This window comes from Ornithorhynchus anatinus, chromosome X1 (genome assembly GCF_004115215.2).
Source record: "Ornithorhynchus anatinus isolate Pmale09 chromosome X1, mOrnAna1.pri.v4, whole genome shotgun sequence".
NCBI lineage: Eukaryota > Metazoa > Chordata > Mammalia > Monotremata > Ornithorhynchidae > Ornithorhynchus > Ornithorhynchus anatinus.
Window position 1 is genome coordinate 88196513 of NC_041749.1, and position 19616 is coordinate 88216128.

The following is a 19616-nucleotide window of genomic DNA, read 5'->3' on the forward strand; positions in this document are numbered from 1 at the left end:
TACAGGGTCCAATTCCATCACCTCTCCTCCCCTTCTGGTGTTCTCCTTTTCTCCTGTCCACCTACTGAACACACACATGGATTAGCCATCCCCTTATGGCAATGAGGGAGAATCGTGAGGGAGCAGCGTCAGTCAGTGCCCATCCATTCTCTGCATGACTTGTTACTGTAGTGGGGACTCTTGGAGGCCATTGGATCCATGGTTCCTAGTACCTGGCATTGACCATCACAGGAAAGGTTGAATTTTACTCCATATCCATATTTTTCTGACATGTATAAGGAAAGATGGCTCCACTCTTTCATTCAACTTGGAGACAAAGAGAGGAAATTCATTCATTCATTCAATCATATTTATTGAGCGCTTACTGTGTGCAGAGCACTGTACTAAGCGCTTGGGAAGTACAATTCAGCAACAGAGACAATCCCTGCCCATAACGGGCTCACAGTCTAGAAGAGGGCCATCACCGCTATTCACTCCAAAAAAGCCCACAATGAAGGTTATTAGAGGGAAAGTTAGGGATGGTTCATCCCTAATCCATCCCTAACCACCATCACCTGGTTCCTCCAAGCATCCAAGAGAGCTCTGCAGGCAGTAGATATTCAGACATCGATTGATCGACCGACTGAATCCCGAGCCAGAAGGGTCACGGTTTTTTTTTAAGGTATTTAAGTGCTATGTGCCAGACACTATACTAAGCGCTGGGGTTAGACACAGTTTCTGTCCCAAATGGGGTTTACAGTCTTAATCCCCATTTTACAGATGAGGTAACTGAGGTCCAGAGAAGTGAATGATTTGCTCAAGGCCACATAGCAGACACATGGCAGAGCTGGGATAAGAACCCAGGTCCTTCTGACTCCCAGGCTTGTGCTCTCTCCACTAGACCATGCCGCTTTTCAACCAGTAATGGCACTGCTCATGGTCTGATGCTATGTATCCCTCCTGAGGATATGTTATGTTCTTAACCTTCAAGAAGCTCCACTCTCTAATTTTCCCAATTCTCTAGAAATTAATACTTGATGTCTCACTGTCCCTTCCAACTCCCAATCCACCTCTTTTCCCATTCACTGCTTCGACCCACTGCCTTCATTTTTTCTTCACCTCCTACCTCTCTCCGATAGTTCCTCTCACCACCCCATCATTCCCCCCTCCCCTTCTGACTTCCTTCCTCACAGCTGTCCTGAAACTGTCCTCTCCTAGATCACTCATGAGCTTTTCCTGGATAAATCCAATCGTGTCTTCTCTGTCCTCTCCGAGGCACTCTTCAGTGCTTTTCATGCTGTCAATCACCCTCTCCTCATTGCCACAGTCTTCAACCTTGCCTCTAGGGTCACCGTACAATTCTGGACCTCTACATGTCTCTCTGATTGCTCCAGGGCCTTCCCACCTCCCCATTAATTGTAAGTGCCCCCCAGAGCAATTCTGGACCTCTGCTCTTCTCTCTCTCTCTTTCAATCTCTCTTTCTCTCTCTCTTTCTCTCAATTCTCTTGTGGAGTTCACTGTTTCATTTGCCACCTGAACGCAAATGACTTCTCTCTCATTGTCTAGTCCTGCATTTCTCACAAGCTTTATGGGATGCTGCCCCTCAGTATGTCAGAAGCAGAATATATTATTTTCCTCCCCCACTTCCAGTGGGGGCACCACAATCATCCCACATTCCAAGCTTGAGGTCCTGGGGCCATTCCCTCCTTCATCCTCCTTATCTGTCTGGGATGTACAGTCCTTCCTGGAAACAGCAGGGGATTGGACCGGATGACCCCTAAAGATGACTGTACTACCATTCTACCCAAAGCCCACACCCTTCTGGGATATTCTCCTTCCCTGAGTACGCTTACAGAAAGACAGCAGATGAAGGAAAGGCTTTGTATGGCATGTTTGTGCAGCTGTGTGACTGTGGGCAAGTCACTTCACTTCTCTGTGCCTCAGTGACCTCATCTGTAAAATGGGGATAATAATAATAATGTTGGCATTTGTTAAGCACTTATGTGCAGAGCACTGTTCTAAGCGCTGGGGTAGATACAGGGTCATCAGGTTGTCCCACGTGAGGCTCACAGTCTTCATCCCCATTTTGCAGATGAGGTCACGGAGGCACAGAGAAGTGAAGTGACCTGCCCAAAGTCACACAGCTGACAAGTGGCAGAGCCGGGATTTGAACCCATGACCTCTGCCTCCCAAGCCCAGGATCTTTCCACTGAGCCACGCTGCTTCTCTAAGACTATGAGCCTCACATGGGACAACCTGATTACCCTGTATCTACCCCAGCACTTAGAACAGTGCTCGGCACACAGTAAGCGCTTACCAAACCCCGACATTATTATTGACAGCAGCTCTCCCTATCTAGAAACACAGAGCAATGATTAACAATACCTTTCCAGTAACACTGGGAGAGGGGCGATAATGATAATTATTAAAACAATATTAACCAATACAGTAATAATGATAATAATGATGATAATTAGGGTATTATCTTGGCACTTACTATGTGCCAAGCACTGGGGTAGCTACAATGCAGTCAGCTCTGAGAATCCCTGTCCCACATTGGGGCTCACAGTCTTAGAGGGAGGGAGAGAAGAATTTAATCCTCATTTTGCAGATGAGGAAACTGAGGAACAGAGAAACTAAGTGACTTGCCTGAGGGCACACAGCAGCCAAGTAGCAAACCCAGGGTTAGAAGCCAGATCTCCTGATTCCCAGGCCCAGACTCTTTCCACTAGACCATACTGCTTCTCACACTTTCCACAGGCAACCATGGCTAACACTGCCTTTGTCCCAGAAGATGGTCCTGAGAAGAAGGGAGAAGTCCCTTGTCTCTAAAGGTAGGACCTGCGTAACAGATGCCCCATTACGTAAGAATCCTTAAGGAAGTCCACCACTCCACTAAAATGCTGCCTAATAATAACAATAATAGTGGTATTTGTTAAGCGCTTACTATGTGCTAGGTGCTGAACTAAGTGCTGGGGTGGGTACAAGGGGCTCACAGTCTTAATCCCCAAAATACAGAAGAGGTAACTGAGAATTGAGGCACGGAGAAGTGAAATGACTTGCCCAAGATCACACAACAGACAAGTGGCACGGTCAGGATTAGAACCCAGGTCCTTCTGACTCCCAGGCCAATGCTCTATCCACTAGGCCAGGCTGGAGTGGAACCCAGCAGTTGTTCACGGTACCAAGAAACCAAGTGCATCATTAATGATGTATCATGAAATTTCAGCAAGTGACTTTTTTTTTTGTCAACATCTAACATTCCCAATTTGTTCACCTTTTGGTGCTATCGTTCATGACTGACTCTGGCTTTGGGGGCCATTTTGGATGTGCAAAAATCCATCTCCCTCTCAGGAACAACGTTAGGAGCTACTCCCAAAAGGGAGTGACAAATTCTCCAATCCCATGCCTACATATACAGGGTGGAGGGAAATGAACCCCGCCTGGTGAAAGAGCAGATAGAGTGGGAGGAGGCATGGATTGCACATCTTGTTCTGACGGCCAAGAATATCCTGTCACCTTATCCTAGGAAAGCATGCTTTCCATGACCCACAAGCCTGGAGCCAGGGCTCCGCTCCTCGCAATAAGTACTGTGGCCTAGAGGGAGAAAAGCAGGCAAAAGCAGCAGCAGTCGGGAGTATGACAATTTCATCACTTTCTGTCCAGATTGAATTAGTTTGGAGACCAAATAAGATTGCTGGCTTCCCCATGTGACTGCCAAGCCGTTACCTTGTCAGCCAGCTGTTTGCTCTCTCTCTGCAAGGTGCGGGCACCTGAGTCGAGGAAACAGCACCCAATTCCAATCGGGCCTTTCCAGACATGCGTACGAGGGGCCGGGGAGGATGTGCGATCCACCCAGGAATGCTCATCTATGAAATCCTTTATGAGGATACCTTCACACGTATGCATGGGTCCTCAGATACAGGTTCCAACTTGACAAGTGGGACCCCGTCTCTGCACAAGCTCAAGTCTCCATAGACTTGATGGAGCACAGCTAGCTAGGGACCGAAGGTTCTGTACGAATGGGTTATTTTAAAATTCTTGCTTCAACTTCTCAATGCCTTGTCTCCTCCTTTTCGACGGGGAGCTCCATCTGGGTTCTATGTAACTCTAGTGCCAAGAAGGAGAACGTCTAGAGTGAATCGAGTTGCCCATGGTGTTCCCAGACAAAGCTGCTGGGGGTGAAGTCCTCTCCCTGTCAGCAGGAGGCTGAAGAGATCTGTGGGGTGCCGACACTCCATTCTGCACAGTAGGCAGGGAGAGACAGCCCTTAGCTGCACTGGCGCCTTGACCGCTCACAGGGCCTCTCACTGTGTTCTATTCTGCCTCTCAGCCTCCTGATGTTCCTGAGGCCTTTGCCCAAGGGGAACAACCCGTCTCCTGACTGCGGCCACCCACCAGCCTGGTGGGTCTACAGATTCTGTCTCCCTCAATCCTCTGCTATGCCCCCTGCTTGAAGCTGTGCTTCACTGTGCCTTGACGACATTTGTTCTGCCCTCCTGTTTGCACACGCCCCACCGCATGGCAGCTCCGCTATCATCCATTCCCTTTCCACATCCTGCCCACAGTTACCTCCCTGGCTGGCTGGCTTCCCCTGCCTCTGTCCCTAGGAAGCGTTATCACAGGGTGGTGTGTGTGGATCTGGCACACTGGGCTGGGAGGTAGGACTTCTGAGTTATCGTCTCCAATCTTTGGAAATCTGAGGGAGATGGGGAATGCCAAGTGACTTGCCCAAGATTGCACCTGAAATCCTAGCTGCCGGAGGGGAAGTCTTGAGTTCTCAAAGGATTGGGCCTCCCAGAGAGGAAGGAAGGATTAGCCCACTGCCGGCTCGGGCTTTCCCCTGCTCCTGGCCCAAACCACCAAGTAATGTGCCAGAGCCCAGTCCTCTTCCCAGCCCCTGGCCTGGGCCCTTTACTCTACCGATGTCCTATGCTGGAAAGAGAGGCAAACACTGGAATGGCATGAACCAGCAGGCAGGGGAGCCCACTTGGGAAAAGCCAAGATTGGGCCCACACGGCAGCTCCGCCTAAGCACCAGGATTTACTTTCTAAGTGGTGGTGTCAGCCAGCAGGCTTAAGTGCCACATTTTCACTGAGAGTGTAATCGCCTCTCCCTTTAATCCACAGTTAGGAGGGTGAGCTCCCTGAAGGGTATTATTACTCTGATCTGCAAGGAGATTCTCTGCTCCCCCATAGCCCCTTCAGGATGGAGGAGAGAGAGAGAGAGTGCGGGAATGAGGCATTGAAAAATCTACAGGTAAAGGCAGAATAAAAAAACTGTGGAGAAGCTACTCACGGATGTGGACTGAACCTAACTTCTCCTCCCTACTGAGTCCACCTCCTTCACCAGTGCCCAGCAGCACCTTGGCAGCACTGGGGAGGACTTGTGACCAGAGGCCTGCTGCTGCTGAGTGCTGGGGCTGAACTAGCAATAAATACGATTGAATGAATGACTTAATAATAACTGTGGTATTTGTTACATACTTACTGTGTGCCAGGCACTGTACTAAGCACTGGGGCAGATACAAGGTAATCGTGTTGAACGCAGTCCCTGTCCCACATAGGGCTCGCAGTCTTAATCTCCATGTTGCAGATGAGGGAACTGAGGCACAGAGAAGTGAAGTAACTCACCCAAGGTCACACAGCAGACAAGTGGTGGAGTCAGGATTAGAACCCAGGTCCTTCTGACTCCCAGGCCCGTGCTCTATTCACTAGGCCAGGCTGCTTCTCTTACTAGCAGGGAGAGGAAAGAGCCAGGCTAGTCATGCAGCTCTGCACCTGAAAGAGTCTGCACAATGACCAATCCGGAGGAGGAGACTCAGCTGAGAGCAATTGGGGGACAGTTCCGTTTTATTAGCCATCAGCAAGAAAAAAAAAAAATCAAAGCTACTGAGGGGGTGAGGAGAGAGCTCTCTGAAAAGGAAAGAGAGTGATACAGGGTAGGGGAAGAGGGACCAGGAAACTTTTCTAGAGATTGATCTGATTATCCTGGATTTACCCCAGACCTTGATGCATAATAAGCACGTAACAGATACTGCAATTACTATCCCAACTAGGCTGCATGCTCCTCGAGGCCAGTCCTCCCTCTATCTGACCTTTATGGTATTGTACTTTTCCAAGCACTTAGTACAGCACTCTGCACACAGTAATCGCTCAATAAATACCACCGGTTGACTGAACTGGAGCCGTGCATGTTTTCCAGGTGTTTCTTGGGGCTGAACTCCGGGTTCTCAGTAATTCTTGGCCTCCCCTAGTTCCACAGGGACATGAAGGCTAGTTTCTCTGAGAGGTCAGAACTCAGGGAGCATAATCCCATGCCATCAGGGCTTCAGGATCTGCAGGGTAGCCAGCTGACCATTGGGCAGCTCCTTCCTCCCTCCCTGTTATCTCCAGAGGGAGCGGACAGTGGCATCTCCAGGAGAGCAGGTCAGGTGGAAGCCCCGGGACAACCGTTAGGCTGTGGGAAAGGGCGTTGGGGTCTGGACCAAGGATGGCCCTACCTGGGGCAGTGGGAATCCGGGGACCACACCCTCCCATCAGTGATGGGTGTACTGTTGTCCTGATTGTTGTTAATAATAGTAATAATAACAATAACTATAATAACTGTGGTATTTGTTAAGCACTTTACTAATGTGCCAAGCTCTGTAACTAAGCACTGAGGTAGATACGAGATTTTCAGGTCCCACAGGGGGCTCACATTCCAAGTAGGAGGGAGCACAGGTATTGAATCCCCATTACGCAGATGAGGGAACTGAGGCAGAGAGAAGTTTAAGTGACTTGCCCAAGGTCACACAGTAGACAAGCGGCTGAGTCGGGAATAGAACCCAGGTCCTCTGGCTCTCAGGCCTGTGGTCTTTCCACTGGGCCAGACTGTTTCCACTGTTGTCGCTGAGTTTACCATTGCCCTTTCTCTGTGTTTCTGTCTTTGTCCACAACTGAGAGCCAGGAACGTGTCTGAATGAGTGTCCCTCCCCACTCCCAACCCCCAACGCTTAGTATAGGCCTCTGCAAATTATGTAGCCTTAATAAATGTCCTTACTACTACCTCTTAGAACTCACCCAGACCGTTCCTGGCCACGGAGGCCCCCGGGCCACAGAACAACATCCACTTCCACCCCAACCAAGGGCCACTCAGGCGCTTCCCCCGCAAGCCGGAGGCCCGATCTGCCCCGGGGCTTTCCCCTCCCCTCCCCACCCCCACAACCCCCCACCACGAGGCAGGCTCACTCACCGAGTTAATGCATCCCAGCTCCTTATTGAGAAGCCATGGAAGGGAGAGCTTGCCTTCGCCCCGGTAACACGACTGGATCCGTTCCTTGATCTTGTCTTTGATTTTCTTGAGGGTGAAGAGGCAGAGGACTGACTCCTTGGGGGGTTTCACCCGGTTCTTCTGACCCTGGGCAAAGACGGTGAAGAGGACGTCTTCGTGCTCGGAGACCCCCAGCTGGCGGGCCAGGGCTCTGCCCGGTTTGCTCAGGTAGGCGTCCTGAACCAGCCGGTACTCCACCCCTCCCTGCACGCAGCCGATGGGGAACTCCACGTAGGAGTAGAACTTGGGGTCATCCACGCAGAGGCGGACGATCTTGGAGGTGAAGAACTGCTCCCCGGTGGAGTCGGGAGAGGTCAGCTGAGTGTCGAGTTGCAGAGTCAGGTAGTAGACAAACTGCTCGCTGCTGAAGCTGTAGATGTAGTAGATGTCAAAGGCGGGAAACTTGGAGAGGGTGTCCGAGGGGATCTTGAGCTGGGAGGAGACAAACTCGTCCTGATAAACAAAGCCAAACATCTCGGCGTTCTCCTCATTCTCCATCAGCTTCCGGCTGGACAGAGTGGGGAAATACTCGGACTTGCCATCGATGGGCGTGCCGACGAACAGCTTGTCGTGCCCGTCGGGCACCTCGATGATCACCCCGGACATGGTGCCCGACTCGTTGACGCTGGACAGGTAGTGCTCCTTGCGGTGGTGGGGCTCCCCCAGCTTGAACAGGTCATCCAGGCGCAGGAACTGGCAGATCCCCTGAGAGGCACTGCCGCAGGCGATCAAGCGGTTCTCGGCGTAGTCCACCAGCAGCAGCTTGTTGACGTTGTTGGTGGTCACCAGGCCGTGCGGGCAGGACTGGACGCTGGGGGGTGGGTAGCACTTCTCGTTGTCGTCCACGGGCCCCGTCACATGGGTGCGCAGCAGGGTCAGGTTGCTGGACAGCTTGTATATCCGGTTGACTGCTCCCACGTAGACCTCCCCCGTCTTGTTGTGCACGACCAGGTGGGCCAGGCTCCAGTCGCTCACTGGAAAGGTCCGGAAGGGGGGCTGTCGGCCGCTGCCGCCGGCCGGCCACAGGCACCCCAGGAGCAAGAAGGTCCACGTGTAGAGAGCCGAGCAGGGGGAGCGTGGCCGCATGACTGCGATGGGGCTGGGGACGCAGCGGCAGGAAGGGGCTAATGGTCCGCGAGCTCCTCGGGTCCCACGGGGCTCCTCATTTAAGGGGTTGGGGCCAGGGGTAGTCCGCTCAGCCCTGCCAAGAGAGAAATGAGCAGAGAGTAAAGCAGAGAATAAGAGCAGGCAGAATTAGGGACTTGCTATTGAAAACCCAAAACATTCTCATGATACGGGACCTTGAAGGAAAAAATCAAGATGATAATCTACTTCAATCAGTCAGTCAGTGGTATTTATGGAGCACTTACTGGATACAGAGCACTGTACTAAGCGCTTGGGAAAGTACAATACGATGGAGTTGGCAGATGTGAGCTCTACCCTCAAGGGACTTATTTACTTTAGGGAAGGGGTCATCCTGGATCACGCTAAGCCAGGAATGGAAGAGTGAGAGTATTTGATTTTGACAGCCCACAGATAGCAGCAAAGCGATCCCTGATTTTCTAGCAACCAATCCTAGCGTTAGGTGCACCACCCCTTTTCTCCCCTGCCAGACACACACACACCTCACCTCCAGGACTCCAACTCCCCTGATCCAATTCAAGCAGTGTGGCCTAGTGGAAAGAGCACAGGCCTGGGAGTCAGAAAACCTGGGTCCTAACCCCAGATCCACCACTTGTGACTTTGAGCAAGTCATTTAATTAACTTCTGGGGGCCTTAGTTTCCTCATCTGTAAGATAGAGATTCAATACCTCTTCTCCCTTTCCCGCAGCAACACTGTGAGCCCCGTATGGAACAGGACTTGTGTCTGACCTGATTGCCCTGTGTCTGCCTCAGCGTTTAGTAGAGTGCTTGGTACATAGTGAGTACTTAAGAAATATTACTTTCATCATTATTATTATTACTCTACCTGTGGCCTTCCAAATCCCTTATCTGCCTGAGCTTCCATCCTGTTTTATCCCAGCCTCTCCATTCCAGCCAAACTAGCCTGCCTAGGTCTCCCTCTCCTAAGATGGCCTGATATTTAGCACAGTCACCCCTTGTCCCTCCCTTTAAATCACTGCTCAGAGCCCCTTTCCTCCGGGAATCCCAATCATTCACCCTCTGCCCTGCCCAATGTGAGACCCACCCCTGGCCCTCGACTCATTCTTGTCAAACACTGGGTATGCACGGTGGACTCTGATTTCAAAGCAAAGTAAAACTGTAATACGATACTTGTATAAAACAAAAAACTAAATAATTGAGGAAAGCAAAAGTTTACTTTGGCATCAAATCAGGTTTTCAAAGGCTTTCCATCACTCTGGAGCACATTCCTCTAACATGCTGAGCAAGACTTTTTTTTTTTTTTTTTTTTTGGCTCATCGACTTATATCGATTTTGTGGGCGTCTGGTTCCTCTCCCCGGTTAGGGTGTAAGCACCTTGAAGCCAAGGATTCTATCTAATCTTTAGAGTGTAGCCTTCAAGCCCGACTCGGTTTTACGTGCCCTCCGGGCCCTAATAAATACTCGGTGATAATGACCGGGCCGAAAATAGCAGGTCCTCTGCTGAGCCCACCCAGATGGCCCACTCCATCTCTTGGAGGAATGCAGCCACCTTTAGGAAGGGTCAAAAGTCACCTTCCAGTTACCCAACCACGCCGCCGAGATAAAAGTGCCTTTAGCCACTCCCATCTCGGGGGGGAAAGGAGGTGCATCAAGACCACCAGTTCATGGGCCAGACAGAAGCACGCTAGACCCAGCCTCTGACTACTGCTTAGACCTCCACTGTCCAAGGTGGACCACCCACCACACCCCAGGGTCCAGGGTCCCAGGTCCAGGGTCCCAGTCCTGCACCTGGGTCTCCTGCTGTTTCCCCCGGATCAGCAGACCCAGCATGGTCCTCACCCGCTCTCCCTGCATCCCTCTCCAGGCTGACCTGAGCCTGGACCAGGCCGTCCCTCTCCAAACAACGCCGATGCCCGAACGTGAGTTTAAAACCTTGAGTGAGGGCTGCAGCGGGTTCAGCAGCCACGTGTGATCTCATCGAGCCCCACAGGCTCTGTTCAGTCGGGGCTTAGGGGGAAGGGCGCTTCCACGCTCCTGCCAGTACTTCTTTGGCAGACTCCCTTCCTGGCCCGGCCCATTCCTGCTTATCCAGGCAGACTTCAGCAGAACCACAGGCTAAGCCGTCCCATCCTTCCGCGGCCTCCCACAGTCCCAGCCGGAGACATAACGGCAACTGAATTTCCTGAGCTGCTGATGGGACTTTTAAGAAAAGTGACGACGACGACGACAATGGCCCAGAGGAGAATCCCCCAAAGACTCAAATTCCCCTTTGCCAAGAAAACATGTGCCACTGCTCTCTGGCCACTTAAGCGCCTGCCTCACAAGCCCGCCGTAAGAGTGGCTGGAAACCTGAGTCCCGTCAGAGACCTCAGGGTCCCCGGCTTGCCAACAGGGGATAATCCCATTCTCCAAACATGGCCGCCATGGATACAGGCCTTCAGAAACCTCTCAGCAGACACCTTGGAGCAAAGCCCAGGACTAAAATGGTCTGGTTAAACAAACACAAAACACAACACAAAAGAGTCCGGGCGGCATGTTAATGCCGACTCGGAGAGCAGCACAAACAGGACTAATAATACATTCCATTCTCCCGGCCCTCGCGTCAAGGTAAACACTCAAGAGACTGTGGGAAGGGGAATCAACCCCAGCTGATGACTCAAAGAGCAGCAATGTGAGTGGAAGGGCCCCCATGAGGGAGCGGGAAGGGGTGGCCCAGCAGGAAAACATCGAGAAGGTGTCTGGCTGAGTGGGAGGGGCGGGGGCTGGGTGTCACAGGGCAACCGGCTGTCCCGACCCAAGTCGGGCCAAACACACAGTAAACCCCTTTCAGTGGGCAAGATGCTTAGGGCTAACTCGCTCTTCCCAGGAACCTCAAGCCTGAAGTCTGCTGTAGAGGTGGTTAGGAGTAATAATAATTATGATATCTGTTAAGCACTTACATTTGCCAAGCACTGTTCTAAGCACTGGGGTAGATACAAGGTTATCAGGTTGGACCCAGTCCCCGTCTCGCACAGGGCTCACAGTCTAGGTAGGAGAGAGTAGGATTTAATCTCCATTTTACAGATGAGGAAACTGAGGCACAGAGAAGTTAAGTGACTTGCCCAAGATCACACAGCAGGCAATGGCCGAGCTGGGACTAGAACCCAGGTCCTCTGATTCCCAGGCCCATGCTACTTCCAGGAGGCCACGCTGCTTCTCCAAATCCTATCCATCCACATTACAAACACTTTGTTCTGGGAAACTGGAGAGTGGCCAGTGGGTTAAAAAGACATCACCAGGGACCCATCAGAAAGTGGAGTGAAGCTTTTTTTTTTTTTAATTAGAAATGACCCTAATGTTACCTGACACTTTTGGGCATACCCCCATAGAGCTCAAGATGATTCAAAGAAATTTAATGACTGTGTGCAGAGCACTGTACTGTAATAATAATAATAATGTTGGTATTTGTTAAGCGCTTACTATGTGCAGAGCATTGTTCTAAGCGCTAGGGTAGACACGGGGGAATCAGGTTGTCCCACGTGGGGCTCACAGTCTTAATCCCCATTTTACAGATGCGGTAACTGAGGCGCAGAGAAGTTAAGTGACTTGCCCAGTCACACAGCTGACAAGTGGCAGAGCCGGCATTCAAACCCATGACCTCTGACTCCAAAGCCCGTGCTCTTTCCACTGAGCCACGCTGCTTCTCCGCTGTATGCTGTACTGTATAAAGTACAGCACTCTACTAAGCACTTGGGAGGGTACTTGGGAGACATGTTCCCCGTCCATAACGAGCTTACAGTCTAGAGGGATTCCCATGCTATGCCCCTAGGCACAACAGAGGAATAAGATAACCACCCCAACTTTATTATTTTTATTATTATTACATTTGTTGAGTGCCTACTTTATGTCAAGCACTGCTCTAAATGCTGGGGTAGAGAAGCAGCGTGGTGCAGTGGAAAGAGCACGGGCTTTGGAGTCAGGGCTCATGAGTTTGAATCCCAGCTCTGCCACTTGTCGGCCGTGTGACTGTGGGCGAGTCACTTCACTTCTCTGTGCCTCAGTTCCCTCATCTGTAAAATGGGGATGAAGACTGTGAGCCCCACGTGGGACAACCCGATTCCCCTGTGTCTACCCCAGCGCTTAGAACAGTGCTCTGCACATAGTAAGCGCTTAACAAATACCAACATTATTATTATTATTATTACAAGTAAATCAGGCGGGACACAGCCCCTGTGTCAGATGGGGCCCACCGTCTAAGTAAAAGGGAGAACAGGCATTGAAACCCCATTTTACAGCGGCAGTAACTGAGGCACAGAGAAGTGACTTGCACGCGGTCACACAGCAGACCAGTGGCAGAGCCGGGATTGGAACCCCGCAGCGTGGCGCAGTGGAAAGAGCACGGGCTTTGGAGTCAGGGCTCATGAGTTCAAATCCCAGCTGTGCCACTTGTCAGCTGTGTGACTGTGGGCAAGTCACTTAACTTCTCCGTGCCTCAGTTCCCTCATCTGTAAAATGGGGATTAAGACTGTGAGCCCCACGTGGGACAATCTGATTCCCCTGTGTCTACCCCAGCGCTTAGAACAGTGCTCGGCACATAGTAAGCGCTTAACAAATACCAACATTATTATTATTATTATTAACCCAGGTGCTCTGACTTCCAGGCCCAGGCTCTTTCCATTAGGCCACGCTGCTCCTAACTTCACAAGTTAGGAAAAGGGCCCACGGAGAAGTTAAGTAATCTTACCCCAAGGTTACCCAGAAAGGTGGCAACAGCATGGACCAGCACGGATCTGGGAGTCAGAGGACCCGGGTTCTAATCCCAGCTCCGCCACTCGCCCAGTGTGGGACCTTGGGCAAGTCGCTTAACTTCTCTGGGCCTCAGTTTCCTCATCTGTAAAATGGGGATTCAATACCCGTTCCCCCTCCTCCTTAAACTGTGAAGCCAACGTGGGAGAGGAACTGCATCCCACTTGATTATCTTGTACCTAGGCCAGTGCTAAGTACGGTGTTCTTTTCTTAATGCTATTTATTAAGCACTTACTATGCGCCAGGCCCTGTGCTAAGCCTTGGGGCAGATACAAGCTAATCAGGTTGGACACAGTCCATGTTCAACACATAATAATGAGCTCTTGGTAAATACCACTTAATATTATTATTAGATTCCAGACTCTCAATCTACCACTCAGTTCCTACCAAAATAAGGCTGATTTACACAGGAGTTCATGCTACGCTTCTTTCTTTCCCAAGCGGTATTCAGAGTCAAGACGCCCATCCAAGGTTTAAATCGCCCTCCCACTCTCAATGTTTATGAAGTGTATCATTGCATCTTAGGCTCCCCTCGTGGCATCCAACAGAAAAAAGAATGTTTTACAATAATCCCTCACAAAAACGGGTCTCTCTCTGGCCGATTTCACACCTGAATGACTTACTTTTTAACAGTAAAAATTATGCAAATACCAAGGCAAATTCACAGGTGAATGGCTTAGGAGAAATTAAAAGCATGAAAAAGTTGAGATTTTAATATGGCGAAGAATTGTGGTCTCGTGGACAGGCAGAGCAAGAGGGACTCTGAGGGAAACACGACCCTCACAAGTCAATGAATGGGGTTTAAATTGTGTGTAATTTCTGCTTTTGTTATTTAGCATTTGGCATTCAGCATCACTAAGAGCCTAATGGAAAGAGCTCAGGCCTGGGAGTCAGGGGACCTGGGTTCCAATCCTGCCTCTGCCACTAGCCTGCTCTGTGACCTTGAGCATATCACTTCATTTCTCTGGGCCTCAGTTTCCTCATCTGTAAAATGAGGGTTCATTACCTGTTTTCCCACCTACTTAGACTGTGAGCCCCAGGTGAAAAAGGGACTGTGTCTAATCTGATCACCTTGTACCTACCCCAGCACTTGGTACAGTGCTTGGCACACAAGAAGCACTTAACAAACACTACAATTGTTATTATTACTATCATCAACAAAAAATTGGCATTAACTCCACAGATACGGAGTTGGAACCCACCCCATTATGTCTCACCAAAGCAATGGTTCCCAAATTACCAATTTTGCCAATACTGAGCTCTATTAGCATTAGCATTTGAGCATTAGCTCTATTAGCTCCCATCAGAGAGGGAAAAAAACCCACAGACGAACTCATCGTTGCATGTGCTGCTGTACCTAGAACATAGAACTAGCCAGAGAGATCTTGTGAGTAGGAGGAGACGCCTTCCGAGACATGAAAACCAAGTTAGAAATCAAGCATAGGAAGTCACGAAAGCGATGTTTTTACCTCCCCTCTGCCCCATGCACAGAGGCATGCGAGTACACACAAATACACACACACACACACACGCTCACACCTCCACTGCTAAGAGATCGGTAACCCGCATCAGCAAGTCAGCTGAGGGAAAAGGAACTGAGAACCACCCTGCTGCCGAGGTTGGAATATTAAAACCTTTGAAGTCCCACTTCAGGGTAGGATTTTCAGCAGTTATCCCTGCTCTGCTGAGCAAGGTGGAGGCAGAGAAGGGCAGACCAGCTGGGACTGCCACCAGCAGTTAGCACAAAACTCCAAAATAACAGCCACAGTAATAAAAACCCCTTCGGTAAAACAGTTGTTTGCTCTAATGTTCCAAGCAACGTTAGCATCTTGACCGATTCTGAGAGGAGGATAAAAATGCAAAACTCCAGCTGTTGCGCTCACCGTTCCATGAGCACATCTGGGGATCGGAGGAGACAAACATGTGAATTGGAAACCCCGCACACCGCTGACTGGGTCTGTGTGTGCAGACAGGTCCGCAGAGTCATCTGCTTAGAGTTCCAGCAATCTCCCTCAAAGCTTTAAATGGTGCCTGCTTGCATGTTTTCCAGATGGGAGAGAGGGGAATGGGGGAACTGAGGCAGAAGGTTGTTTCCCAGGTCAACTGTGTGTAGAGGAGAACAGGAGAGCAAACCTAAGAGTCCTGTCAACTTCTTTGGGGTTTTAGTTTTCTCCTCTATCGACAATACGTGTTGTCTTCCCCCTCCCCCCGACCCCCGGAAGGTATTGTAAAAATAAGGTCATGCAGAAAGCACTCGAGCTTCTGTGAAGGGAGGAAGACAAATACCACATACCCACCTAAAACAACCCTGACTATACAACAATCTCCATCATGGATCTTGGGTGGAGAACTGTCTCTCGGCCGATTCATATAAGTCCTGGGGTGACTTCTGAACTTTGGGAGTAGGGAGTTGGGGTGAGGGTAGGGGTAGAAACGAAAGAGAAACAAAGCCTCTTCAAAACCTTTTCAGACCAATGGAGTAGTTGGTCAGAGAAGTTGGGAACAGTGTCTTAGAAGGGACAAGTAAAACCCTTTTCCACTTTGAAAATGTCACAATGCCTGGCGAGCAGCCATGGATCGTATTCCAGAATAGCCATCGGCCAGCTTGGTGTCCAGAAGACATAAACAGGCTTCCTTCTCCCCTAAGGGATTACCCAGGAAGTTTCAGGGGCCTCCAAAATTGGACTATTTGGAGGACTCACAATAGCTCACAGCTACCCTGGGGAGAAAAATCCATCCTGGGCCCAGGTCAGCCCCAAGAGATTAATAAGAAATTGCCATTTCATTTCAAAATTCACCCCTGAACCAGCCCACTCTAGCCAAAGGGGTTTGAACCAGGTTTGTCTCAGAGGCTCCAGAGCTGCCCCAGGGCTTAGGGGTAAGGTTAGGGGGCCACTGCAGTCCAGCAGTATTATGGCCCAGGTTGGGGGGGTGGGGGGAAGAAGAGCTTGATGTCCTGGGTTGGTGTCACATGACCTCTGCCTGCTGCCTACATGAAAGAAACTGGAAGCACATCTACCTTCACTCCCGTACACCCTTGGTGGGGCTGGGCTCAACCTGTGGGCTCACGAAATCGGAAAACCTGCCCTGCTTGGTGATAGCTTAGCTCCCAGGGCAAAAAAGAAGAGGGTACTCATTCCCTAGGAGGCATCCAAATGCCAAGCCACTGGACTTTGCCAATAGTATTCGTCGTCTCAGACCTGACGGTCCTAGGTAGGGAGTTGGTGAGACCCAAATTTATTAACCTTTCCAGGTCTAGTTCCCTCTGTGACACAACCTCTTTCCTGTCAGCACTGGCCTCTGGTGGGCAAGAAAGGGAAGGTTTTCCACAGGGAGCCCCATCTCTGCTCAACTCAAACCTGGCAAACAACATTCCAGACAGCCCCAGAACCACAAGAGGGGACACCGTGCCCCTTTCAAATACAAACTCACCCAGCCAGGAGGACAGTGGCAACAGCTTGAGATGGGGGAGGTAGGTGGGAGGAGCGTAAGGAAGAGGAAAGGGCAGGGGCTGGACCCCTTTGGTAGAAGGCTGAAGGGCATGGAATAAATAGAGCTCTGGGTGGGTAGGAAAGGGGCAAAATGAGCCAAAATCCACTCCTACTCCTCCTCTGCCCCCCACCCCTGCAAAAAGAGTTCCTCCTAGAAAGCCCTATCTTCTCCCAACCCTAACATATTCATATTCATAGACACACACACACACACACACACACACACACACACACACACACCTTAGAAGCAGTGGCTGTAGAACAAGTCTAATTGGCAGTCTAACAGGTTCAGCAAGTAACTCTACCCCATCCCACAGATTCCTACCTTTAACACTTTTAAGAACCCAGTGATTACTGGTTCCACCGTCTCCCTTCCCACCAAAGAATGAGTCTGACACCCACCTTCCCTTCCTTCCACATAGGCACATCTCCCCTCCCCAGTCCAGATAATAAAAACAAGAATACAATAAAAATAATCAGTGTGACCTATTGGGAAGCCACATGGCCTATTGGAAAAAGAGTATGGGCCTGGGAGCCAGAGAACCTGGGTTCTAATCCCAGCTCTTCCCCTTGCCTGCTGTGGGACCTTGGGCAAGTCACTTGACTTCCTTGGGCCTCAGTTTTCTCATCTGTAAAACTCCCTACTTCTTAGACTGTGAGCCCCACGTGGGGCAGGGACTGTGTCCAACCTGATGGTCTTGTATCTACACTAGCACGTACTACGGTGCATGGCACATAATAAACGCTGAACAAATCCCACAGTAATAATAATAATAATTACTATCATCATTATATTTATTATGGTCTTTGTTAAGCATTTACTATGTGCCAAGCACTGTACTAAGTGCTGGGGTAATACAATGCGATCAGATTGGACACAGACCCCGTGCTTCATGGGGCTCATGATCTAAGACGGAGGGAAACAGGTATTGAATCCCCATTTTGCAGATGAGGAAACTGAGGCACAGACTTGCCCAAGGTCACACAGCAGGCAAGTGGCAGAGCCGTGATTAGAACCCAGGTCTCCTGACTCCCAGTTCTGAGCTCTTTCCAAAAGGCAACACTGCTTAGCCAGAACCAAAAAACATCCTGGGGCAGGGAATCGAGGCTTTAGTCTCCATCGTCTCTCACCTCGATTCCAGAATTGAAACACCGGTCAATTACCCAAATAATAAATGAAGCCACACACAAGGAAAGATACCCAGAGATGGAAGGATCCAAAATGAACGAGTGAGAAATGAAATGGATGATGACAGACAGAAATGGCAGGAATGGGCGGAAACATCCCCATTCATGGGGGGGGGGGGGGGGAAGAAGCAGAGGAACAAAACCCTTCTACAGCCTGGGAGGATGGCAGGGGGTGAGGAAGAGAAAGAGAACAACCCTAATGACCCTGGAGTTTCAGACTTTCTCTGAAGAGCTCAAAGTACTTGACACACAATATCTTCTTAATCCTGACAACAGTCCCACAACAGCCTACATCTGACAAGCCTACAATAAATTGCATCCTGCCAAGGCCCTGTTTATCCTCCCTCAACAATTCCTGAGCCTATTGGCTCACCTGATAAAACAAACATACCCAGGGCACACACATACTGTACACTCTCACCCCCAGCTGGGTGACACTTATCTGCCAAAATCAAGAAGAAATGGAAAACTCTTTTTTTAAAAAAATGATTTGTTCTGCTTCTGACATCCCTGGATTTCCAGACCCCCCTTCCATCTACATGACCAATGGAAACCACTAGCAAAAGAGAGTCAAAGAAAGGGTTTGGGGACACTACTGTTAAAAGAAAGAACATAAAAGCCAGGCTTTTGAGGATCCCGGAGAGTTGAAAATTCAAAAGAAGCTGGAGACGCTAGAAATGTCCTTGCTCTACAGAAGCTCTAGATAGAAGTCAAAACAGCCTTGTTCTAATCTTGGCTCTGTGAGATCTCAAGCAAGTGCCTTAACCTCACTGAATTCAGGTTCTCCATCTTAAAAATGGATCATTCTTCTTCCAAAATTCTTTCACGGATCTTGTGATTCTTTAATGAAGACACTGCTGTATTGTACTGTAGTACTTACCCAAGCCCTTAGTACAGTGCTCAGAAACACAGTAAGGGCTCAAGTAATAAAATCCCCGTTCTCCCTCCTGCTTAGACTGTAGGCCCCATTTGGAACTGGGACTGTGTTGGATATGCTTGTATTGTATCTGCCCCAGCGCTTGGCACAAAGTAAATGCTTAACAGATACCACCATTATGATTAGTGCAGTCCTCTAGACTGTAAGCTCACTGTGAGCAGGAAACATGTCTACCAACTCTGTTGTACTGTACTCTCCCAAGCACTTAGTACAGTGCTCTGCACACAATAAGTGCTCAATAAATACCACTGACTGATTGATTTTCCCAATTCAAGGTGATGATGACAAAAATACGTTTCAAAATCTGGAATGTCATTTTCCACGAGTTTCCAATGAGTGTTCAAACTGAGAAAAGGTAATAAAAAAAGAAAACAAGTGAGTTAACCACCCAAGCATAGGATAGTAATGCAGCTCTGACTTTCACAAGGAACACAGAATCTGGAAAAGTCCCCAAACTTTCTTTCATATAATCATACATTCTCCCACACCCACTTGCCCCTCTTACACCCCACTCGGCCAAAAATGTCGAGGCTTCCAGATGTACAGAAAACCTGATTCGGACCAGAGGACTTTGGCAGGGCCGTGAAAAAAATTCGCCAATCAATTATACTGTGATATAGCAGAGAGCAGACTACCTAGGCCTTCTGCTTCTCCAACTTCTCCCTTTGGCTGCCTGCCTTTTAGCTATTTCATTGCTCCTTGATACCCCTAGCAGAGGGAGGGCCAAGGAAATAAAAGGCAATGAAACCAGTCAATTTTTGCTACTTGTTAGTGGCTCTGGTAAACGGTTTGGTGGCAAAGGGGTTGAAACTACTGTATT

General features: G+C 49.7%; 1 protein-coding gene across 4 annotated transcripts in view; it reads right to left on the reverse strand.

Moving 5' to 3' along the window:
• The window catches only part of PLXNA1 (plexin A1), a 243389-nt gene that overhangs the window by 211642 nt on the left and 12131 nt on the right, over window positions 1–19616 (reverse strand). For all 4 annotated transcript variants that reach the window (XM_029050206.2, XM_029050204.2, XM_029050202.2 and 1 more), the window contains exon 2: window positions 7214–8492. In XM_029050206.2, coding sequence (XP_028906039.1) covers window positions 7214–8377 — 1164 coding nt within the window. In that variant the 5' untranslated portion in view covers window positions 8378–8492. The remainder of the gene's footprint in view (window positions 1–7213; window positions 8493–19616) is intronic.